Source organism: Camponotus floridanus, unplaced genomic scaffold (genome assembly GCF_003227725.1).
Source record: "Camponotus floridanus strain SB8 unplaced genomic scaffold, Cflo_v7.5 scaffold43, whole genome shotgun sequence".
Taxonomy (NCBI): domain Eukaryota; kingdom Metazoa; phylum Arthropoda; class Insecta; order Hymenoptera; family Formicidae; genus Camponotus; species Camponotus floridanus.
The window spans coordinates 1,416,911-1,444,033 of NW_020229581.1; the positions used below are offsets into that span (position 1 = coordinate 1,416,911).

General features: G+C 35.0%; 1 protein-coding gene across 6 annotated transcripts in view; it reads right to left on the bottom strand.

Annotated features, from left to right (window-relative positions):
• The window catches only part of LOC105255291 (protein bric-a-brac 1), a 51,589-nt gene that overhangs the window by 14,059 nt on the left and 10,407 nt on the right, over nt 1-27,123 (bottom strand). For 2 of the 6 annotated variants that reach the window (XM_011264492.3, XM_011264493.3), the window contains exon 4: nt 26,235-26,358. In XM_011264492.3, the coding sequence (XP_011262794.1) occupies nt 26,235-26,358 (124 nt within the window). Of the gene's footprint in view, nt 1-5,319; nt 5,659-8,677; nt 8,749-11,890; nt 12,965-22,101; nt 22,517-26,234; nt 26,359-27,123 lie in introns of those variants that run through there. The other 4 variants (XM_011264491.3, XM_025411750.1, XM_025411749.1 and 1 more) reach the window with 4 other exon arrangements.

The window sequence follows — 27,123 nt, forward strand, 5'->3', positions numbered from 1 at the left end:
TTGCAGATTCGTGCAGCTGACTTTACAATAATTAATGATTCGTTATATCATAATTATTTCATTCATATAAACTATACGATCAAATATCTATTATAATAATGATAAAAAAAATCTCTACGAATAATTAATTTGACGAGATGGCCACAAAGTTTACGATTTAATGTTACTGTGCTTTAAGAAAGAAAACTGTAACAATCACGCAATTTTTCGTCGATTAATAGCATTCATCATTAGAGTGTTGCATGACTTTTCATAGCAATCTACATAATTTTACGATACACGAGAGCTCTAACGATGTGCAGTATTGATTTAAAAAATTAAAAACACCTAAAAGTGTGCATATATTGACGCTGCGGAAATGATTTTGTTCGTTCATTCGTCTTGCGACATTTAGTATCGCATGAGCGGCAAAAATGAAAGTTTCCCAAGGATGGAGTCCCTCTCTAAACCGTCGACTAACTAACAACGACTGCATTCTAATGACGATAGAGCGACAGTAGCGACGGAGTTGACTTTCGCAATATTAGGACAAAAGATGAAAAGCAAACTCTGATTAAACTTTATCGCGGTCAACCAATTAAATACAACCGCGCGCGTTCTGACTCTGCAGGGCCATAATTTCGCGCGCACGATGAAACATTGATCCTGTCCACGAGCATCTCGCTCTCTCTCTCCCTTGTCGAAAAGAGCCCGCAATGCACCGTGAAGGGTGGTGCACCGAGAGGAGAAACATCGACCGAGAGAGAAAGAGAAAGAATCACGTGTGCGCCCAAATCTGCGGGCACGCCGCTGTCTATAACTGTCGCTTATCGTTTATTCGCGTTCGACATATCGAAAGCATCGTGGAAACATGCGGAAAAATATCACGCTGACGTTCTGATACAGGAGTTTTCAAACACAGCGCTAGCAAAAAGCTGATCGAGCAGTTCTTTTAGAGATCTTTCAAGATTTTGGAAAGAATATTATAAAAGTTCAATATTATAAAAAGCTCAATGTCAATTATTCTTTTAATCAGAATTAACAATGAGAATTCTCTTTTATTAAAAGAATATTGATATTTTTAATTTTAATGATTAATTTATATAAAATATATATGACCGCGATAAAAATCTATTGATTGAGTATTTTAAATAGATTATCTTTTTTTTATAGCATCAAGTTGGAATACCCCTGTTTTCGAAGACGGAATCGCTGAAAAAATAGGCATTGCTCGTAAAAGTTGTTTCCTCTCTTATTCTCCTTTAAATTCTGTTTCTTTCGCGTTAAAATTTTTTCCCTCGCTTTTTTTCTCTGTATGAAAGAAACGATTTTGTGTTATTAAATTGCCGAGTTTAAAATTATAATCAATCTCTGAAAGATTATAAGATAATACTGATTTCCAAGTACAGAGTTAAATTTCATATCTTTCGCATAGAGAAATTTAATTCATTAATTAATATCTCACAAATTTCACAACAATTTTAAGATACAGCCACGAAAATAAATATTTATCCGGAAAATATAAAAAATCATTGTTTAATATGAATCAGAATTGGAAGGTTATTATCAACTTTTGCGATAATACACGCGGAATATTCTCGGCAGTTATAATTGATCATATTTGAGATGCACATCGGCGCCGAACTGTTTCGTCGCCTAATGCGTTGCATAGAAGTAATAAAGAAATGAACAAAAAAGTAAAAAAAAAAAAGGCAAAGAAAGAATAAAGAAAAGTCGATCGACGCGTAATCTCTCAGCCAAGGAGGTAGGCCTGCAAGTGCAGTTTAAAACGATTCAATCCGACCTGTCAATAAATAAATCTTGCGTGTGTCGCTTATTGCAATATAATGTTTCGCGGTGTATATATAAACACAGTGAATAACATATATATAAAATCATAAAACGATAAAACAAAATAAAATAAATTATCCAATATATTAATATATGTATATATACTCAATAATCTGCAAATAATATATTAATATTCTGATTATATATTATTAAATTATAGATATATATATATATGCGTGTTCGTAGCCTTAACTATGCAAAGTGCCCCTTTTTTGCAAAAAAAGAGAAAAGATCGACGGTAATATCATTTCATCACATATTGCGGTTTGGCTCTTTGAATAGCTAGCGGACTCTGCGTATACGCATGTATTGCACATGCATATATCCATGTTCCTGCGTGTATGTATTTCTAGCGACCCCCATAGAATAGACAATCACTTATCTTATTGTATCATGTATCTGCTGCTACTCGAGAACGATAGAATGGGTGTGTCTCGATCAGAACTTTTTAGACTTAAAATCGAAATAGCGCGATAGATTCCCGATCGTCAAAAAAATTTAAGATCATCGAATGGGGAGCGGGGGGTCGCTATGCCCTGTTATTAACGTTATAAATGTAACGTTCGAAAGAACGCAGAAAGTTTCGACTATGACTTTGGCCTCGAATTTGGTATTATTAATTTCGCAAATTAGCAATTACCTTAATCTCGCGTTGTCTGTAAAACGGGGATTTCTCAAGGTGAATCACGCTGTCTGAAAAGATTAGACTGTGGGGGTCGCTACGCTTTCGTCCGGACAAGAAAAGCTTCTTGTTTCTGTCCCGTGTCTACCCGTGAGACGCCTATCCTCTTCTCTCTCATGTGTGCATATATGTGTAAATAAATGTGGTTATACATCGCTCAAAATAATTAGAAGATTGCTTCTTCGGGCAATTCTGTTGGATTTAAGCGTCATTAAAACCATTTAGATACTGTCGCAAACATAAAGATTAAGTTTGGACACATACATACATATTAAAAAGATATTAAAATATCTTTAAAATATTAGATAAAACGAACGTTTGAAGAAATAATTTCCAAATTTCTTTCGAGCGGCGTATATCGGTGTATTCCTTTTACCATTGATATAATATATATGTATATATGTGTTACACGTAAATTTCACGATGTACGGAGAAAAAAAAACAAACAAAGAAAAAAAGAAGAACAAACAGATTGCACCCCAACCAATTAAATATCAATGTGCAACAACGATACAAATATCGTATGACCACATCCCATGAATAAAAATTATTCTTTAACGTAACTACATCTTCAACCAATGATAGATTATTAGTGTGTAATAGATTATATAAAGTATAAAATAATATAGTACTTATATAAATCATCCAATACAATAAAACCTTATTTTGTTGCCTACGCATTTAAGTCCCGAATCGTGGAATGTCTTCGTGATTTCCACTATTTACCCAGCGGTCGCGGTTATTTTATAATAACGCGGCGTGCAGCTTAACCGTTATAATATTATATAAACTTTAGGTGTTAATTAACAAGTAACGTGCGTTTTATAGTTAAAGTTCATATTAAGACTGCAAAGTGCGCTACACAGTGTTGTGAAAATTTGACGAACGTATGCAAAAGGACAGAAATTTCGTTGTCGCTCGATTTACGTTGCGTGTTACTTGCGCGTATACGAGTGTTCCTGCTGCTCGCGTTTATGCGTGCTGCGTGTATCGCGAACGCGGTGCCGATCTTTCGTGAATTACGTTATATCTGCGTGTGCATATGTGTATGTGTGTCTGTGTATATTTTGCGTGTAATGTGGCCTATAAGAAACACGTACGTGCGTAGGCGTGTACGCGTACATGTTAATATTGCTACTGGTTCCCGAAGGCGCGTGTATATCCCGTGTATATAATCATAAAATTACGATTACAATCTAATATGAAGTTCAACTATAAACTCTTCAACAACTATACGACTCACCCTGCGTATCGAATGAATTACTTCCAGCGACTCAGTTTTATAATTAATAGATATATAATTAATTGAATCATTAATATTTTCTTTCCGGCTGCCGTCTCGACCGATCGGCAGCGGCGTCTACGGGAGGAAATTGGCACCACGTTTGCTCCCATTTTATATATAATATTTATATATGTGTATTTATATATAGACTATAATTATGTAATTAAATCAGCGCGCACACACTAACCGTGCGAACGTTCACATTTTATCGTTTTAATCGCGCGACTTTCCCCGAACACTCGTTAAAAGTATCGATGATCGGCGCACGTTTTTTCACCACGGAAAAAAATAAAGATAAAGCTGCCCGGTCTTTGGACATTGTCGCGGACGCGATTGGGTGCGAGATTGATGCGCATGATCCATCGCGACAAATTAATTCAATCGGCAACGATCGAGACACGTAGATACGACGCTCCGCGTGAAAGACAGAGGGCAAACCTTCCTCTCGCGAGCGAGCGCGTTTCTTTCGTGATAAAGAGGGAGGTTCCGATAAAGCGACCTGCGCTATATACATACGATACGGCTCGTCTCGAATCGATCGATCGACGGTACCGCAATCGACAACGCGGAGCTTCATCTCGGTTCAGCGACTCGAAATTCGAGAGGGCCTCGGCCTTACCACATTGAAGACGTCAATTTGGATCGCTCGAGTCAACGGCCAAGGATTCTCGAGGCGTTGCAGCCTCGAGGATTACGCGATCCACTTCCTGATCGATTCGAATCGGCGTCGAACCGGTTCGACGTGCCGCAAAAGCGAGAAAAAGCAACGCGTCGTCATTGTTGCCGTCGCGCGATGTAACGAGCTCTCTTCGTCCGGCGATACACAACGAATTAAATTTCATCGCGAAACCTCCCCTCCTCGGATCAGCTCGACGCGAGAAACGCTTTCGCGCGACGCGAAGCGTCGATCTCTCGTATTCGTGGCCCGCGACTTTCGTTTCGCACTTTAACCCCGCTCGTCGGCGACACCTACTAAAAGAAAAAAAAAAAAAAGAAAAAAAAAGAAAAAAGAAAAGAAAAAGAAAACTTAATCCTCACAGCTTCGACAAGTTAGCTACAACAAGCCCACTCCCAAGAAAAGTCACCGCACACTAAACTGTACACATCGCTGTATATTAATCTTCTCTGTTCTTTTTTTTTGCCATTTTTTGCAATTTTTATTTGTTAAAAAAGACTCCCATATAGGAGAATTTCTCGATCCCTTAAGCGTAAAATCTACAAAAGATTTGGTGTTCGAGAAAGAAGAAAAGCCGAAATTGGCCGGCCCTTATAATCCCCCCAATGGCCGTAACTTCAGGACCGTATCTTCGCCGTATGCGAAATACCCCCCTGCGGCTGCAGCCATTCGTGTGCTCTCGATATATATTCTATCATTTATATATATAATTCTTGCGGGACGCGTATTATTACATATATATATATATTATGTTTCAATATATATGCATATTTAAATATATATTTAATATATTTATATATTTTAAATATATATTTAAATATATATTAAATATATATAATCTCTCACATTTTTCCCTTTCTCTCTCTCTCTCTCTCTCTCTTTTCCGACGTCTTTAGGATAGCGTGTTCATGGTGTCGTTGCTCGTTGAAAGCGCCAACGAGCCCGCCATAAAATCATTAAGATCGATCTTTCTTGCTTCGGGGTGTTTGAATTTATAATGCGTGCGCAGGTTGTCGCTACGTGTATACGTGGCACGACAGAGAGGACACTCAAACCTGCCAGGGAAGTGGACGTGGTAGTGGTTCCTGATGTGCGTCACGACCTTGCCGCACAGCTTGCACCTGTGAAGGTTGCAGCCGCCTGGCACCCGGTCAAAGGTCAGCCGCATGTGCCAGGCTTTTGAACCTGCAACATCAACACAAGACAAGTCACTTTCAGCTGTTGGCCTCCCAACACGAATTACGCGGCGAGCCACTCGATCGCCGGCGGCTCGTTTCTTTCTCTTTCCCCCTCTCTCTCTCTTTTTTTACTTTTTCTTTTTTACTTTCTATTTTTTCATCATGTTATTCTGATTACGTTACTGTTACTTCTATGCCGTTTCCGTATGCTGCTTTCGCTTTTTGTAGTATTTTACTTGAATACGTTTCTCGATATAAGCTCGTTACTTTTTTTTGTTTCTAGAGTGGCTTTTCTCAAGGGTCGCCGGATCCTTGGATACTTGGGTAGGCATTCGACTCCGTGGATCCCGGAGGTCTCGCGAATTCCAGGATCCTCGATCCTCGAATCCTTCGGAACAGAATTGTGGACATAGATCCCGGGTTGGGTCTTTGAATCTTTGGATTCTCGAATTCCTCGAGTCTGAGATCTCTAGATCATCGAGTCCTAGGATCTTGAGACATTCGATCTTCGGAATCTTGAACCTACAGATACTCGGCTTCTCGAATCCTCGGATTCTAAGATCCCCGAGGTCTTGAGTCCCTGAGATTCGTCGGACATTTAACTCCTCGCAGAACAAGATCTCTTTGTATCCTTGGATCCTCCGATCCTGATCTCACTCTTATTAATATCGCGCGTTCGTCATCTCTGAATTTTTTAGTCGCTTTTGCTTCCCTATCTCTCTACGTCTCTTCCCATTCCCTTAAAAGTCCTTCCATTCTTTTGGTAAATGTATGTATACTAGTTATATATCCTGCATGCGCGTTAATCTTAATCATAAAGAGAGACAGACAGAACAAAATACGAACATTAAATCGAATGTTAGTACGAATAATAGAAAAGTGAATAAAGCTTTTTTTTTACTTTTGTTACGATCATTATAAAAATCATACTAATACGATTTTGAAAAATACCGTTTTTCGCAATCGAGAATTGACTGAATAAAAAGAAATCAACGCATTTTCGGAAAAATATAAATATATTATAATACGTTCGAAATAAGCGTCTCGCACAATGAAATCGTTCGTGAAATAACATTACTTTTTTGCGAGAATAGAGAAAATATGAGGTTGTTGATTAAAAATCGATCGCCCGTTACCTTCGCATTTCCTCAGAGCGCCGTTATTTTTTGCAAGATATAGTATCGTTTAAATAAATTTAAATAAATTGACCCGCTGGTTTCTCATTTTTTTCATACTTTGAATAATTTCGAGAAACGCTCTTTGTATGCGCTAAATAATTCCGTATTTAAAAACATGGAATTTTGCTTTGTGAGAGACACCAGCTCTTATGGGTTATTTTTGCAAATATCTGATACGAAAAACGAGGGAATGTAATGAAGGAATAAATATTAAATCAAGCAGCACTTCGGGCTAGCGAGTTAAATGAATATCATCACTGCTCTCTGCAACTAAAATGCGTATCCACTAAAAATTTCGTATCGTTTTCATAAAAAATAAAAATGTATACAAACGACAATGGCTTACAATAATACTTAAAATAAAAAAAACACCCTCATCATTATTGTTTAAACATTTTAAAAAGTTTGTTTTATAAAATTTTTGGAAAAATATATGATGTGTATTTATAATAACTCTATTTTCCATTTTCGTTCCTCGAATTTTATTTCCAAAAAATTAATTATTATAATTATGTAATCATCAACTACTGATTATTTTTCAGATATGCAATTGTCGTTTGAATATGAAGACTAAAAAATATTTAAAAAAATATTTAAAATATGTATCAAGTAGCGATTCAGAATTGCATCGAAAAAATGTACATCGCGCGTTTTCAAACTTGGTGCAAACACTTGCCTCTCGACGCGATTAAAACTGAGGTACACGTGAGGAAACGTGCGATCAAAGCGCAGACATGTAAGTTCTCTTTAAACATCGATCAAACTTCAAACCAGTGCGATTAATCAAAGAAAAAGCGTCAAAATGGGCGTACAAGTTTTGTGCGTAGGCAAAGCGAGCTGAAATCGTAAATGGGTAATTTTCTCATCCTCCTAGTATCGCGTTAAGTCCACGAGCGAGCTCGATAATAATAAAGTGCTACGAATGAAATAATTAATATGTATATCTCGCAAGCTAAAAGAAATCAACATCGACATTCGCTACTTTTAAAAGACTGACTAATCGTGCATTATTTCCGTTTTATGCACGATGTGCTTCTCAAGATTCCAAGTATGAGATCAACATTTAGATAATTAAGTTATTCGCGAGACTTTGTCCAAAGAAATTAAAAGACGTATCACGCATGCGACGTCATACACGTCGCTCGAATTAATTATTGAAACGATACATATATGCGAGACGACCGAAACAATTATCCTACCATATCCTAATGCACGGAGGAAACGAGGTCGTTATATTATTCAAAGATGCCAAATGGTTCTGTCTGTCTCGAGGCACAAGTGCCCGGCACTCGAAATCTCAAACGGAAGAGATAGACTCAAAACGTAATGGAGCACTCTGAGAGCCCGCTCACTCAGCGCGCTCGTATACGCATAAATACGCACGCACGCGCTGCGTTGTGATGTGCATAAATCCGTTATAGTACTGCCATGAAAATCCCTGCTTGCCGAGACGCATAGAACACCTCGGAATATCTCCTGTCCTCAAAGCCAGTCCTTTACAAAGCGTCTCTCTCATGTGACTCCTTTGTTAAAACGCGTAATTCGCAGACATAAGTTTTAATATAATCGACATGACAATGAATAAAATATAATTATTTAAAATATATTATTAAAATAAAATATATTATTTTCACTACATACATGTATTAAAAAAAAAAATACAAAGTTCATATTTTACAGAAAATGTATGTAATCAAGAGAGTGCAAAGTTTTTAAGGATATCTGGATCAAAATATATATGCGCTATAATAAAATTTACGTTAAAAAATGATGTGCGTTTCAGAGTGCATCATATCGCATAAAACTACTTTAATTTATTTTTACGAAGAGAGAGAGAGACGTTGACTGTGAATCAAAAATGATTTACTCTTCGACGGATTCCTCGTGACAGGGAAATGATACTCGAGATGCTCCATGATCTGGAAAAATGAAGTCCCTGAAAGCTCGCGCTCCCATTTGAACTGATCAATATTCGTTTTAACGCATCTCACTTAGCGTACCCGGGATATCCGCTGACAATCATAATGGAAACATAGGGTGTGACGCATACATTGTTGATAAAACTTCATAAAAATGTATTTTCAATAAGATAAAAATTTAATGAAGATTTAATTAGCCTCTATTTTTAAGCATATATGTAGGAACAAATTCTCATATTTTTTAATCTTTCATGTTTCCTGGATTTAGAAAAAAATTTTTTAATTTTTTGCTTAAAATATTTAAGAATCTTAGATTCTTCATATTTAAAGAAAGTAAAATAAAATTTAACCAAGAAAATATTTGTTCCAGAGTTTTTGAAAAAATAGTATATTGCTACGCTCTTTTGATAGATTGTTATATAAGACACCCTATAGAATGCCATTTATTCTTGTCGCGGCAAGACCATCTCGGATTTTGAATAGATTGAACTTTCGCAAGAGACTCCATTTCAACGATACCCCAAGCATGATATCGCGTGTTAACCCTTTGCAAACTGCCTTATTTTCACGATGGTTACCTGTCACGTGCCACTTTATTTTGCCGCGAAGTCAGCAATGTGAAGCAAAGCGCGTTTCAAAGTAAAAATACAAGAAATCACCGGAGAAAATAATTTTACAAGAAAACGCATGACAATATTCGCACAAATATCGCAACTCGCGCATTGAGTAAATCAGCATGTATGTTAAAAGTTTTGTTGTAAATTCAATTAATATAATATTAAAAAGATATTAAGAAAAACTTGTTGTATCTCACAATTACTAAGATTATTTTACTAAATTCTTTATTGTAATTAAGATATTAATTCTCTATACATTCTCTATATAACTTTGTATATTAATTATTTAGAAAATAAATTGCTACACCATCGCAACAATAAAATAACAAAACTTATTCGCGTATATTATATTTGCGCGAGTTACGGTATGTTTGGGCGTATTCTGCCAACGATCCCGTATATGCAAGCGTCATCTTGAAACTCTCGCGGAAATGGCGGGTGCCACAAAGGATTAAATTGCTGTCTAGCTCCTCAAAGAGCCGATTGCTGTCGACGCTACCGCGATGTACGTCATATCGATCGACTGCATTCACGCTAGCTTCCGTTCCCGATTAATGCGCGATTTAAATAATATTCGCGTGACGGTGCACGGAAACGCCAGAGAAAGAAGGTGAAAGGTCACCCCGCGCTTCCGATCGATGAGAAGACCAAGGAAGAATTGGCTGAAGAGGGAGGAAGGAGAGACAGGAAGGAAAAGAAACAGACAAGTTAAAAACTTTCATCGTCTCATTCGATTTTCAATGAAACCCGATCGTCCGCCCTTCCCCCATGTTACTTTTTCATTTCCACTTTTCCGGGAGTTTCCGTGACGAGTGTGCGAAATGCAGTCGTGGATACGACGTCCCGTCGACGCTGTTGAAAAGGCTTTGTACAATGTCGCTTTTTATTATACATATACACAAAGTTGAGAGCAATATATATATATATGGTATATATAAATATGTGTGAGCACCTTTTTTCTCTTGTTAGTGGAATAGCCTCGGTTAGATTCGGTTAGAACAGTGTTTTTCAACCCTTTCTGCATGATAGAAATGCCTTGAAACGCGCGATAGAGTGGCGAAAGGTATTGCAAGGAGGTTGCGCTTATCAAAAGTCACATATCAATAGCAGACAGATTTTTGTAATAAAAATTTATATACAAGATTATATAAAATTATAATATTATTTGTTTGTGTTATATATACAAAATTTAATTATCAAGTTATTTCTCCATATGAATACATTAATTTTCTGAAAAATACATATGCAAAAATATATATTTGTAAAAATATAATATATATTCCAAGTAACTATCGATCTTAATTTTCTTCTGCTATTGATATATCTCTTCCGCAAAGTTATGATATATTCTGATAGTCCCTTTGATCTTGACTTTTTGATAAAAACATGACAGATTTAGAGACTTTACAAACTCGCGATATATGCGACAAGATTATATTTATTTTGCACAAGATGAATTTCATTATTTGTAAATATCTTTCTCGAACACCTTGTGTTGTTACTATTGTTTTGGATTCATTTCAAAGTAGAAAAGATACATTATAAAAGATTACAAAAAGATAATTAACTTTTTCCCTCAGACTTGTCGCGAAAGATTTGTTTGTCACATGGAGGTTGAAAAACACCGGGTTAGAATAAAATGTCTCTTGTGAAGAACGAAAGGATGTCAATTGCTATTACGATTATGTTCCGCGATTCAAATAAATTTATTTAAGATTCATATAAGAATAACAAAGAATAGATACGAGAGAAAGAGTGAGAAAAGAAAAATATACATAAAAAAGGGGGAGAAAAAGAGAAGGAAGAAAATATGAGAAGATAAAGAAAAGAGGATTGAAAATGTGGCAAAGGCAAAGCGTCCATGTATGTCGGAAAACGATAAAATTCAAGTAAACGAGAATTTGCTCTTTTTGCCCAGAAAATGCAAAAGATGGTTCTCTCTCTTTCTTTCTTTCTTTCTCTTTTCGCACACGTTGTCGCACGTGTTATGCGATTAACGAAAAAAAATAGAGCGATTCTTTCGTCATGAGAACCACGAAGCATGCATCCTCTTTTTCTGTTTTCTGGCAGAACGGAAAATTTTTAAAAAATAATAGAATTTGGACATTATATCACATAAAAATATCGAGTATGACGAGAAAGCATATATCCGAAATCCATAATATATGATAGGTTAGATTGAATAATCATTGTTTATTATATTTCACAAGTCTCTTTTCGGTACAAAAATATTACAATATTTTGTCAAATAACTTGGTTATCTTCACTTATACTTAAATCTTAATACTTGTTACGCGCGCCAAAAACACTTTTTCAATACTTTCTTTGGAACTAATTATTAAATAGTGATAATTTTCAATATTTTGAAAACAAACAAATGTAAGTTTTCATTAATACTAAACGCGGATGATTCAAAAAGCTAGTAAACTTTTTCAATTTTAAAATTCTATTCAAATTCTTTTTTTAAATTCTATCACTCAACTTCAAAAGTTAAATATCTAAAAATTCGAAGTGACATCAAAATGATATTTTTTTAATTTGTAGTAAATTTGATTAAACGAAGCGCAAAATTTTGTTTGGCGCGCGCATACAAAAATCCTAATCTCTAGGTATACAAACGTTATCTTTAAAAGTGAATAATTAATTTCTTATGATAATTACATTAATCTATGTTGGCGCATAGGCAGGCATTTTTTATGGCACAATTTTTGTATGAACGAGGAAAAAGGGAAAGGATAAAGGTTTTTAAAATAAGCGCGATGGTCAACGCAGTATAAGCCCTAATAGCATCGTTATCGAACGTATTTCCTTTCTTAAGCATGTCGAAGCAGAAAATACGAAACCTAAATATATCGAAAAAAATGACTCGGAAATTGATCTGTAGACTCGCAGCACATGTATAGATAATTTTCCGAATCGAGATACCTACATTACATATTTATATATTTGTTATACGAATTTAACATTTTATATTTAATTGTTAATCTTCAATTTTTGTAAACATTTTAATGCTCGAGATTATCAAAGGAATTGAGAGATATTCAAAAAAACAAAAATCTAACGATTTAGAGATCGAGCTTAGAATTGTCATATAATCGGTGGCTTCGACAACGATTGGAAGGCGAATAGATAAGATTATGGACCTATAGATAGACTTCGATATTCAATTAGGATATTCTATGCTTTTAATATAACCAAAGTAGAACAATGCAAAAAAGATCCATCGAAAATTGACGTCTAATAAAGGCATATTAGACTTGATGGAAATTAATTTTTATTTAAACCACGAAAAATTCCGTGGTATTTTTTTACGTGATGAATGTCGCATGATCCGAGTGGCGAAAAGTATTCAGCAAAATGCCGTGCACGGGCAATGCGCAGTACACGTGCCCATAGGTAGCGTGACACTACTAGTTATATTTTAGTTATCGAGCAAAAGGAATCGATGTGCCGCCGACAATGTCAATATTTCTCCACGCGAAATAGGATTATTCTCGTGCTGCGAAATTAACGTTCGGAAATGAAGTTCGATGGCGCAATCTTGATTCGAGCATCGAAGCAACGATCTTGATTTGCGAATCTGACGTTGATTGATGATACTAAACGTAATATTTTGTCGACGTCATATTATGCGACACTATTTTTATACTTAATATATACACGAGATTCGTGCAAACTTATGTATGTAAAAAGAACGAATCGTTTCACACTAGCATGTAAATATCATGCATTTGTACATGTAAAAATAATGCTCTTTGGTGTATTAATTAAACAAAGTTTTTTAACGCATTAATTGAAAACTATCGCGGAACTTTGGCTGTGAAAAGGGAGATACTGGTCGTGGATGGATGATTAAATACATCGCGCCGAAAATAGCTTCGAGGTAGTCGAAATAGCTTTTACCGACGACATCGCGTTTTTAGCGTGTGGCATCAATAACTTTTTATGCAAAATATCAACCCACGTTCAAATCTACAGATTCTTTCAGATTTTTTCTTGGCATACACATTAGCTAATTAGCCGTAAAGTTAAACTACGTTTCTCATGGAAATTTCCGCATCTCCGCGTTTATGAATTTTCGATGCATGTTTCTACGTATCGATATACATTTAATTTTTTTTACATGCAACAGATTATATAGAGAATATATGTAAAGGCGCGTATGTCAGACACGTGCCAACATTTCTACAAGCACGACTTTCTGATCCTCTTTGATAACTCATGTCGCATTCTGTTATTTTGCATACGAACCATAAAAAATAAGAAACTTGAAGTACTGAATAGAGTACACGCTATAAACTTTTACTTTTAATGTATTGTAACGAAAAGTCGTTTAGTGTCTCAAAACTAGTTCTTAAAAGTAGCTCTCAGAATATTGAGAACGATATAAAGTGCGAAAAAAGTGCTCAAAGTTTTCAATTCTTTACAAAAAAAATAATACAAATCTACATAATGAATAAATAATAAGAAAATTAAATCTAATAATTTAAATAAAAAGAGAATATATATATATATATAAAATACAAAATAAAAAATAAAAGAACTAAATAATAAATAAACAAATTCAAAGATCAACTGCCAAAATTGCTAGATTGGTAGATAGATCTTAGTTGTAAGCTTTGGTAAAAAGCTCATGTTTCAACATATCGTGTCGCGCGAATGAGTTCCGCGTGCCATTCGAAAGAAAGCGCCAGAATGTAAGGAAGCAAGTACGGAAAACGCGACTTGGAGAAGACGGACGGCAGCAACGTATTAGTGTAACAAGCAAGCGGCCGTTTGGTAGCGTGATTAATTCGAGACTTCAAACTGATCCTATCGGAGACGTAACGCGACCCTTACAATCACCGGCGGGTGTTCGCACGATGATTTATATCGGAATCGCGAGGCACGAAGCGTATTCAAATGCTCGGCGGACCTACAGTGGGCGTCGCACGGAAGTGGAGTAGGAAGTAAAAGTATTCCTGCAAAATTTGCCAAGACAGAGACGAATGGGGCGGAAATGTGAAATCTACTCTTGGAAATTACGGGGGTCCGACATTGTTTGTGCAAAGAAACGAGCCATTTGTAAATGAAACGTCTATTTTCTCAACTGTTCAAGCTGACATTAGACAAAAGAGTCAATTCTATCTCAAGTGAATCGATGAAGTACGATCTAGAGAAGTACACTCGTGTATAGGAGAGCAAAAGATTATATATAAGAGATTTATTAATAAGAGAATCATTCAGGAGTCACTCGAATGACATCTCCAAGCGTCCCAAAACTTTACGAGTAGATCTCTACGCGCGTTTTATATCCTCTCCAGTTTGTTCAATATCGATCCGAAACGTATATTATCTCTGCAGGTAGGCTACTTATTGCTCTTCTTTTTTCGATCTTAATTTATTCTACTCAAAAATAGAAGATTTTTTGTCTTTAACTAATCATCAAAAGTACATTTATTTTCAAATGATTCAAATGCGTAAATAATAATTCGATACGGTTACAATAGAAAAATGGGAAGCGCGTCGTCATCGATTTTTCAATATTATGGAATTTCCACGAATATCTTTTATAAATTTAGGATCTGCGCCGTCTCTCATTCGCAAGCACCCTTGGGCTCAAAGAGATTAAAGGGCGGAGAACAACGCGATCCAGCTGCCAGTGCTTCACTGCCTGACCACGGGACAACCCTCTTTCTCTCTAGTGAGACATCACTGGCTGCAACGGAGATAGAGGAAACGAGAGAAAGAACCGTAGAGAGACCAGTGGTTCGTGTAATGAAGAAAGAGACAAAGAGAAAGAGAGAAAGGGGAGGACTGAGGGAAGGACACGGTACAATGGAGGGGATGCTTGAGAAGATTTATTATGCAGAGAAGAGCGAGAGAAACGGACGGGCCCTTTCGGAGCTTAACACACTTTGTACCGGGCATTGCACACGTAAGCTGTCTCTATTTTTTGGCCGGCAACGTTGATATACGCGCGAAGGGAATATACGCCAGCGGTTTATATTTTGAATAATGCATCCGAATGCATGCCCTAGTGGAGCTTTCATCTCTTACTCTTATTACTCTTATTACTCGGATGATATAGTATGGAAAATTACAAAAAAGAGACGGAGATGCAAATTTAATTTTAATCAACGTTGGAAAAATTTTTTGCTAAAGGAATTTTCTTAATATTTAAATGCCTGATCACGAATTAAATAAATGTAAATAGTCAGGTGCATAAAGCCTGAAAATCGTTCGTGTTAACAACGTCCAATCATTTTACGGATGAAAACCCGATATTTTCTCGCATACCGGCATCGATCACCGTGCCGTACTGCTGTGTCAGAAAGAGCCGTTAGAAAGGAGGGATGTTGGAAGGGTAGAAACGAGGAGACGCAACGCCGGCCGTAGAGGATGACGAGGAAAGGGAGCAACGACGAGGCAGCGAGAAGAGAACAGAGTGTGTTTCCCACCCTCCATTGTGTGCGCGCTTCCCTCCCGGTACATTCGACTAAATTGCATATGTGCCGAGGAGTGCGGACGCACTGTGATCTATGCACGTGAATTCAACACAGCGGTCTACACGGTCTACGAGTATAGTACAGGATTTCGTATCTCCCTCAGAGAATGACGATCATATGGTCGCGGAGAACGATACTTTTTCTTTCTCTCATTTTTTTATTTTTCTCTTGGACCAGATGCCGCACTAAATTTACACGTGAAGAAGTACTTGCTACTATGTCGTCTTACAACGGATGTTTCTGTCGAAAAAAGAGCTTTTCTTAAATTCCGGACAGTGAAAGCCGAGCTGAAGAACTGCGATTTCTTCATAGAAATAATATATCGATCGGGTAATAATTTTCTTGATTTCACATGAATTATTTACGATTATTAACGTGAAAGATATTATGTAAAACTCGCGAAAATAATCATCGATCCTGAAAGATCCAAGAATTTTATATATTTATATAATACAATTATAATATTTAAATTTAAATTCTATTTTTCTTCATAATCTCATAAAACTAAATTTTTTCTATACATATATAATTATTCATAATAAAATTGCATTTGCACATATGTCTGGTGAATTTCAAGGAGAGGAAATTCCGTCGTGCAAACTTTTCCAATGCGGTTGATTTCCAGAATACTACTCGTAAAGTCGAAATGTTGGAAGCTCATTTCGAGTATTCCTGTCAATAGATATAGCTATACAGCACTTTAGGTCTGTGGAATACATGCCGTTTGTTCGAAGACAATATCGCAGCGCTCCCAGAACATGTAACCACTCGAGACATAAGGAGGGTTGATTGAACTACTCAGAAATGGCGATAACAAGGATATCACGATGCAAAGAGAATAACACTACCTATATATCTAATCATTCGATACTGATGGAATACAAAGGCTATTTAGATTATTTAAGTTTACAATAATCGCGTACGAGAAATATTAAAAAGTTACTCGCGATGCAAACAGTACGAAAAAGTAAAAATTTGCATATCTAATAAGTAGGGGAATGCGTTATATATAATTAGAAAGGAGTGGTTTTTTTATAGTCGAATCTAATTATAAAAAACTGAAAGGGACACAATTTACAAGTGAATTTCGTATTTTTCAAAAATTATTTTTATACAATTAAATAAAAATTGTTGAAATTGAATATGCAAATATATAAATAAATTAAAACTGTAAAAAAAAACTTTAAAATCATTTTGTAAAGCTTTTGTAAGCTTGTAAAGCTAGAGAAGATTGTCGATACGATTCGAACTCTAATAAAGCTCCTACGATTAAGTGGTTAATGATGAGTATCGCGAGATCGTGTTAGACGAAGTTTCTGCTACTTCGACGAGTGAACTATCAAGGACGTATCGGCGCAAGGCATGGCTTTTCGTCTACTCGGCTAAGCCAATCGTCGAGTTTAAAGTAAGCAGGTACGAGCGGAAAAGAGACGAAAGCCTCTCATCGCGTGCTCGAGAAACGAGACTCTTAGCGACCGGGGATATTACTCGGGTGCATCTCTACCCAGTGATCCTCTTATTGAAGACACTCCTATCTTCGTCCTCGAACCACTGTCACATCCATTCGACCTCCGTGAGACGCGCTCATGTAATAAGGGCGAGAAGATATAGTTAAGGAGCTTATCGAGGTTGGAAGATCTCAGCTTCATGGACGAATATCGTATTCGCTCATGCATGAGAATATTAAGCAACTGATGCATTTCGAGAATAAAGAAAATATATAATATGTCACTGGAGCTTTGTTCGAGGATCGATAGATGTTGAGGATAAATCTCGATGAAGAAAATAAGTATCGAGTAAGAGAAGTTCCAAGTGATTTTGCAGACGACAATAGCATCAAGGGGAAAATAGAGAAAAAGGCGAAAAGAGCGGAAGTAAAAAAAAAAGAAGAAAGTTCACGAAAAACCGATTAGAAAAATCTCGCAAGTTGTACAATGTTAAGATTGTGGAGTTGTTAAAAAAAATGTATTTTACTCTAGTCCAATAATATTCTGTGATATTTTAATTAATAAAGAGAAATTACTTGAACACACATATGATTTATAAGATAATATTATAATTGTTTAAACGTATTTTATGAAGATATAGAAATAATATATAAGAATATAAAAAATTTCCAATATTGGAATGTAAAGTTGAATTAAAGCCTAAAGTACAAAAGTTCTCTCGATTTTTGTTTCTAGATCTGTATATCCAGGGAAATGGATCAAACTTATCAATTTGCAATTATAAAATATATGATTTAATTCGATGAACTATTGAAAAGAATCGATAGAATCGAGAAGAGGACAACACGCTGCGAGAACAATTAGGGTAATAAAGGGCATCCTGTATAATTAGATGCAACGATCGATCAATGGACCAATGAAACTATTGTAGGGACTTGCAAAACGTTGATTCTTTATTTCTCGATAGAGAGAGGGAGAAAGAGAGCCCTAATTATGCTGTGACAAGGAAGGTCTCGTACGATACTAATTTCCATTTGGGTCCTGCTCACTAATGCAACGACACTATTCAACTGCGTTACCCGGAAAAACGAACGTATGATTTTCTGCTGTTGAAGGTCGCAAAATTATGATACTGAAGTGCCTCTCCGTGATGCGACGTTTCTCACGTCTCGTGCAATGACGATACATACATACATACATACATACATACATACATACATACATACATACATATATATATATATGTATGTATGTATGTATGTATCGTATATATATGTATATATATATATATATATATATATATATATGATATATGTATATATATATATATATGATATATATATATATATATATATATGATATATGATATATATATATATATGATATATATGATATATATATATATATATATGATATATATATATATGTATGTATGTATGTATGTATGTATATATGTATGTATGTATGTATGTATGTATATATAATGCAGAAAGCTCCGTTACGAGGTGCATGTCACGGCCAACTCGCGACATTAATATTACCAGATCCGAATTGTCGCCCCGAATACGTGTTCTCCTTGTTGGGTGGAGATGGAATTGAGAGATTCAAGAATTCGTGCCGTCCGTAGATCCCGTACTTGAGGATACCAAATTTCGCGTACGAATATCTGAGAGTATCGCAATGAAAATACCATGTTAATGCATAACAAATATGCGCCGAGTTTTTAATATTTATGGATCATTTCTGAAGAGACAATTTCTCGATATATTCTCCCTCTCTCTCGGAATTAAATGCTCGCATCGTATGATTCGCCAAGCGTAAAAAGTAATATTAAACGTTCGATATATACATCGTCTCTCATTTATTATTCGACAAAGAGATTCTACAACGATTTCCAATCCGTTTGATTCTCAAGAGCAATATCGGTCATGTGTCACATTGTGCTCTGAACTAGCGCTTGTTTGTCGTTAGTCAAGTTGCCAGAACGGAAAAAGAGTCGATACATGTGTCATTGACAGAGCTATGTGATTCCAAACTCTTGCAATTTTTACTACCGTTCGACGCAATCGATCTCGGACTTAGTCTGCGGTTTTATCTCGCGGAAAATATTCATGGCTCATTCTTTCCGAGAAAGATAAGAAATCAAGTATCTGGAAAAGAAAAAGTGGAAAGAGACTTTTGTATTTAAAAAATTTTTAAATTCAAATATCTTAAAATTTTTAATTCAAAGTAGTTCAAATTGTTTCATATTAATTTAAATTTGCACATTAAAATATATTATAATAGCTTTCAATTAATCTGTTGTAAAAATTTTAAAAATCGCGAAATAGCGAAGGAAAAACAAATAACATCTCCGTATTAAAAGGAAAAAAATAGGAGAAATAGATGAATAGTTCTTTCGGCACAAATAATATTTTGTGATCATTATTCATAATCAAAGCAAATGTTTCAGGGGCTCAAATAAATAGATTCCCGAGAGTCTTGCGCGTCCACTTTTTTTGCTAGTTCCGAAAACCGTGACGCTTCCAGAACATCTGTTTAGCAAAACGAGACGACGCACGTTGTTGCGTAACGCGTGTAAGTGTAGAGAGAGGAACAAACGTGCGAGATTGCATTACATTCCCGTGAAACCGTGATGTCGCTTTGTACACGAACGAACAAACAGCAAAAGTTCGCTGTCGCCAATCGTACGAGAATATTTCGAAAAATTGCTAGAATACCGAGGAATTCTCTTAAAGACAAGAAAAGCGAATTTCAATAATTACGAAGAAAAATTCAATGTTGTAACTATTAAAAGAGCAAGGTACAACCTTATTACACTTATTCCCGTAAAATGTGTGTACAATTTTAACATGTACTCTTATGTATTTTAATATACAATTCCATGTAATGTGCTCCTTTCCTTTAGGATAAAATCAAGATTCTCGATTTGCGAGATAAATAATCGTGTTTAAATAATCAGGAATCCGGAGAGACAAGAAATTAATGATGAAATGACACTAAACGTATGCGCGAGAGTATCGCCGATATACGTTTGCTAGCACGTATGATCGCATACTTCAAGAAAAAAAAAAACTTCGACATATTTGCTTGATCTACATCCGCTATTGGCGCGAATTCAATGGCTCGAAGAGCTAAAAGTGTCGCATCTACAAATAGAGAAAGAACGTAGGTAGATAAGAAAAAACTGGCTCGATGCCATTCCTTCCCAAAGTCGCATGAACGATGCGAAGACGGCGAAAAAAGGATACGTGTGTTACATAACGATGTACGAAGGGCTACGAACGTATGACCATGCACTGTCTAAGGGAGACATCGTATTCGCTTATTATAATTACTATTCACCGTATATATTTATCGTCATTAATGATTTATCCTTGTACTTAAGCGAAAGGCACCATATAAATGAGCTCACAAGTAAGAAGCCTGTTTCCTTCTCGTAACAGCCTATGGGCCTGCAGGACTAGTTTCATCATGACTATTTTTGAGCCACGGCGACTCACACAGAAATCAGTCTTTGACATGATTCACAACCTCATATCATATAAATCATATAAATATAATATGTATAAATATGTATATATTCCGTACATGCATTGAAAAATGCTTTGCATTATATTGTATTACCGAGGTTGATTTGAATAAAACGTTAAAGAATACGAAAGTTTCATGATACATTATTATCTTTGCATACATATATATATATGAAATGAAGTTTTTATAACACTAAAATACACTATATATGTTCAGACATTTTCTATCGCGAATAAATTTTATCGAAAGATTGCTGAATAATGCAAAACTTTTTGCAACATGTGCACGAGATTTAATATTATTAAATAATATCTCTGCCGCGCCTATAGACGATATAGTCAAGGATACTGTAATCCAAAATTCCGAAATCCGAGGACGTAGAGATCGGACAAGCCGCGAATCTTCAGAATCAGAACAATTCGAGGATTCGAGGAAATGAAAAGGGCGATTACGAGATTAGGGAATGACCCCGTAATCTTGGAGGAACGTTACTCATCTTCCGTATTCCGGAACGATACGCGATATCAGATGATTAGCGGGAGGTAGAACACGAATGAAGTTTTGTACTCGATATTACTTTCACTGAGATCTCCGGCCATTGATTCTAGAAATATTTCATTAGAGCTAAGGGAGCTCTAGTTCTCTTGAGCAAGAACGGAAATCCCATTAGATCTCTTATCCATTAGAATTAAATACTTAGGAGCTATAAACGCACAAGAATAAATAGTTAATTTAACTTTAATTTAAATATAATAGTACTTTAAATAGAAGAAAAAAAACGCATGCGCGCCTAACGGCACATCGTTCTATATAATCGTCACGTACAGCTGTGCGACGAGGTCGACACTTCGTGTGACACTTCGTTGATCGTAGCAATTATTACTAATTATGCGTGAAACGTGAAACACGGGCAAAAAGTTGCACATGCGCCGGTTTCAAGCCAACTCCCTAATGTATGCACGCGAATCTAGTTTACATTTATGATAGGAAAATAAATTATGTAAGAGTAATACAAGAGTTATACGAGGTCTTCTGAAGAATTGAAGGGCTCAATATCCATGGTTTCGAAAATCCAAGGATGAATAAAACTTACGATAGTCTCGCGACAAATGTTAGCAAATCACAAGACATATATATATATATATATATATATATATATATATATATATGTCTTGTGGTTTGCTAACATATATATATCGCGATAGTTTAAGGCGTTCTGATTAAGAGAATATTGTAAATTATTGTAATTTAATAACGCCTGGATGAATTAAAATTGTAATAGTTTTAGTTCAAAAATTCACGCAATCTGCGATTAATATATTTTTGCACGTGTACGCACTGCCTATTATTATGCAACGCAAGAGTTACTAAGTCAAGTAACTCGACTCGGATTTGGCTAAGAAATGTTTATGTTCCATACGCATAAACGGCGAGATCAAGGAGCCTTCTCGTATTCCGTGTTTCAGTTTAATATGCCTTTTCAAATTGTCTGACCTGGTCAACGATATCATACAGATATGACATACGTGTTTGTCGGGGTTGTGCGATTTCATGTGCTTTTTAATGTTGGCTACGCTCTTTCCGCAAACCTTGCAACACTCCATACCGATCTGCGAGTGCTCTAACTTATTGTGACTGTCTTTACTTATATCCTTTTCTTTTTTGCAAGTCCTTGTCGTTCCTGGAATACAAGGTCCCGTTTCAATGAATTCATCATGATAGTCCACGGACAATGCCAACTGTGTCTACTAGTATTATCCCAAGATAAGAATGGTCGATTCGACGTTATCACACTTAATCACTTCCTTTTTCTTGCGCAATGTTATCTGAAATAATATCTGCACTATCTCCTAATATCTCTTGGATTAAAAAAAGTCATCGCGTCTAATCAGTTTAATAAAAAAAATTTATAAATGTAAAATTATAAAATAAAGTTTCAAAATAAATGTTAATTTTTCGAAAACAAGAATTTTTTGCGGGATAAATATTATTTTAATAATTACTGGTTTTTTGACAAAGCTAAATTATTTATGTATTAATAAAATTGTAATAAATTTGTATCATTCATCAATATACAAATAATATGTATAAAACTATAAATAATGGTTTTATTATCATGTAACTGTAACTTTTATAGTTGTATTATCATATTTTATAAAATTGAAATTTAAACTTTTATTTTTTCGAAACTTTTTTTTACTAATTTACATATTTCAACATATATTTTTAAAATTGTCAAAATCCTTCAAAACATTTAAATATTTTGTCTTCAGATCGTCATTGCGAAAAAAAAATATTGTAGATGATAACGTTAAATGGAGCACTCTATATACTTCCCAAGTCACACTCTACTCAAATAATTGCAGAGAAAAGGGAATTTTCTCTATTACGTTTAAAGTCAACGAGAATATCATAACGAACACCACACTCGTATTTATACAGGGTTATGTACATAAATGGAATTGCTTAATTTCCTCTTTTGTTTTCATAAGTGCGCTACAAACATATGTGTATATATGAAGAAATTACACAGAAGAAATAACGTAGACATAAAAATAGAAAAACAGGAAGATCCAAGGACATAACGAAGAATTCAAAGAAAAAGAATTAAAATCTTGCTGCGTTTATCAAAACAAGAGAGATATTCAGTCAATTCCATCAAGGACTTCACCCTGTGCTCTTTCTCATCTATAATTACCTACTCGTAACAAATGTCAATACCAATGTAAAAAGCGCAATTCTACTGTCATTTCATCGCGTTCCAAGAGACTAAAGATACTGTCACAATACGTACAGGAGAAAAAGAAAGAAGGAAAGAGATGTCAAATTAACAAAAAAGAAAATCGAAAAGAAAGTAAATTTTTAATGTAAGATCTCAATAAGGAGAGAAATTCCGATATTTGCACGACAAATTCCGTCTACGGAGATCGCGATATGAACTATAGACTTTGCCCTCCCTGGTTCTCAAATACCGTCTATACATAAATTGCTTCGTCGGAGATCAAACGCGCGACTATTGGCAACTATTGCATAATGTATCTCGTGCAACACTTTAACTAACTTGATATAATATGAATATGCAATCGCGCAAGAAGAATATATAATCGAGCGGTTATCAACGACTACTACTGATGACGACGACGACGATGATGACGATGAAATCGCCACGAGGTCGAGAATACGAAATATGAACGGAGAATAGAGTTAGCAACAAAATCAATTTAATGAGTATAATCGCATATATTTCTTAGCTTCGGAAATAATCGTTAGAAAAATGAGCTAGGGTTACGATTTTTCCTGAGACTGCTTCTGCTGCTGCTGACAACTATTATTAATGCATCGACGATGGATAAGAATCGTATGACTATAAATAAGCATGACGTATTAATGCGCATAAATGATAGAAGATATCTCGTTAAAAATGTTTTATCTTTTAAATTCCTACCTATATACTTTTTCTAGACATGTAAAAATATACACTGAAAAAAAAACTTGATTGAAAAAGGCAAAATTTGTTTTTCCCAACTAAATATATTGTCCGATACGTTCAAATAAATATAACGAAAATATTCCGATATAATTTGTTGATGTAAAAAAAGCTTATTCAAATCATCAAAACAGAGAGTTCAGTACAACGATGTACAGTTACTAGAACAGAATATTTTTTTGGCAATATTCAACAAAATTTTTTTTTCAGTGTATGCAAAAACTCGAGTGTCTGAATCTTTCAATTCCCTAATCTCAGAATCGACGGAGATTTTCAAGTTAAAAAAAGACTTAGGGGTTTTCTAAAGTAAAATATTTTATTTTCTCTAATTTTAAGAGATGTTGGGATTATAGAATCTTCGGATCCTTCATTCTTAAATAATCGCGTTTAGCTTCCTATTATTCATCTCGTGGTATCAAACAATGTGTATGGGAAACGTCTTACGTAACGAGTTTTTTTCCTGCGACCGGCAACTTTATTAATGCAAATGACGGATTGCGCAACCTGATGCGCCGATTGCACATTTTGTTGCTAATATTCTCGTTCACTCGTGTAAATCGAAACGAACAGCGCAAGAGAGACGTGAGAATATAAGATCAAGATCGCTAGGCACGGTGACGCAAGATACGGCAAAGGGTATATAAGAGATAGAAAAAAAAACAGCGTAAAGACATGCACAGAGACTCGCCGTGAAAACTGCACATATGCGTATATATATCAGCATCCGTACGTGCACGCAATATACGCATATATGATGTCCACATGTGATATATGTGTGTATATATACATATATGCACACACATATATGACATACATATGTATGTACACGTTATGTCGCACACATGGCGCACATTTACGCGCATTCACGCAAATGGAGTTCGTTAATGTGACACCACGCATATGAACGCACGTGCGCCCGCGCACGTGTAAGAACAGCGAGATGAACTCAGCCAATCGCACCCACACACCATCGCAATCTCGGACACAACAAAAAAGAGAAAAAAAAGGAAAAAAAAAAGAAAAAAAAGAGAGAGAAAAAAAAGATAGGAGTACAGTCCATTTGCTGATACCATGTCCCAAACCAACGAGAGTTTTTGTTATATGTTTTCTGTATATATTAACACACGTAATTAAAAACTACCACAATGACTGAATGTAGCAAATGCACGATACCATCACCACAACACCAAGGGTTCATGTAATATACATATGTAGTTAAAAATATATATATGTATATACACACAGCGCGATGCATATTGCGCTTGTCAATATGTATGCATATATATATAAATATATAAATATATATATATATATATATATATATATATATATATACATGCACACATGCATGTACGCATATACATGTACATATATATTTCATATATATACATACATATAGAGAAAATCTTTCACTTTCTAAAATTACACTCACTACACTTGCCAGATTTGGAAATAGAGGGATGCTCGCTTCGTACGATACCTACGTACGACTCGACTCGTATCAAATTCTTGCAAAACGTGCATGCAGATGTCCCTCGATTTCTTAGATGTAACATATTTCCCACACATCGACTGACAAAGAGATCGTTTTCTTTTCACCCGCGAGATATCAAACGTTCAAGAGACGTAAAGTCAGATCTCTTGACGAGATTGTGGTGAATTAAATGCAATATTTAAAGCAAGTCGTAAAAAGTGCATTGATAAATCCTTTATCGCTAATATAGCTACAAGCGTAATATTCATGTTTGATTGTTAAAGTCGTGTCTGACACGATATCGAATATCATCTTCACGTAACATACAAGTTAGTCGCAAATCAGAACGGCTTGGAATGCAAAACAAAAAAATAAGGAAATATGTTAAATCTAAATGAAATTTTGGTCGTAAAATTAAAAAAAAATGTGCAATCTTACCATCAAGTCCGTCGAGCATTTCCGGGGGATTATGGTGCTCGGATGATTCGATCCCCTGAATACCATCACCGAGCGCCCCTGCCGTGGTCCCTCCATCTTCTCCCATCAGTCCAACTGGATGACCCTGCACACAAAACGATTATATATTTATAAATAAGCGATAAACGATTATATATTTATAATTTGACAATAATGTAAAAGTAATTTGCGCTTTATGACTATTACTCACATATGGATAATAGTATATGGTGTGTTTTATTTAAAAAAATTGATACATAATATTTATTTTCTTAATAAAAGTTTATACGACCTTTTTAACAATAAATAAAAGAGAATAAATGTTTAGCAATAAATTTTTTAAATGTGTCACTACACTTAAACTAAAAAGTAATAATTTCTAATTACAGAAGATTAAAGATTCTAATTAATGTAACGATAAATAATTTTTTTTGTAATTATTTTTATTTCTAATTCAAAAATATAAGCACCCATCACAGAATGATATCATCTCAGAAATATTTGCTTTAACACATCCTTTTATCTCGTATATTGAAAATTTATTAATTACTAGCTGCGATCTAACAATACATAGTTATATAACAATGTGTATTTTTTTTTAAATTTTTAAATTTGTCTATAATTCTCAAATATCTTCAAAATATTTTGCTTTATCATTGTAAAAATAAAAATATTTATCATATTATATTCTATCATATTCTACTTGAATTGTACATTTTATTTATTCATTTATTAAAATTATATGATTTTCGGGACAAAAATTGTACAAATCATTTTATACTATTATAATGTTATATACTATTTTATACTGTTATGTACTATTTTATATACTATTTAAATGTACAATTGTTATATAAATTATATGTTGTTA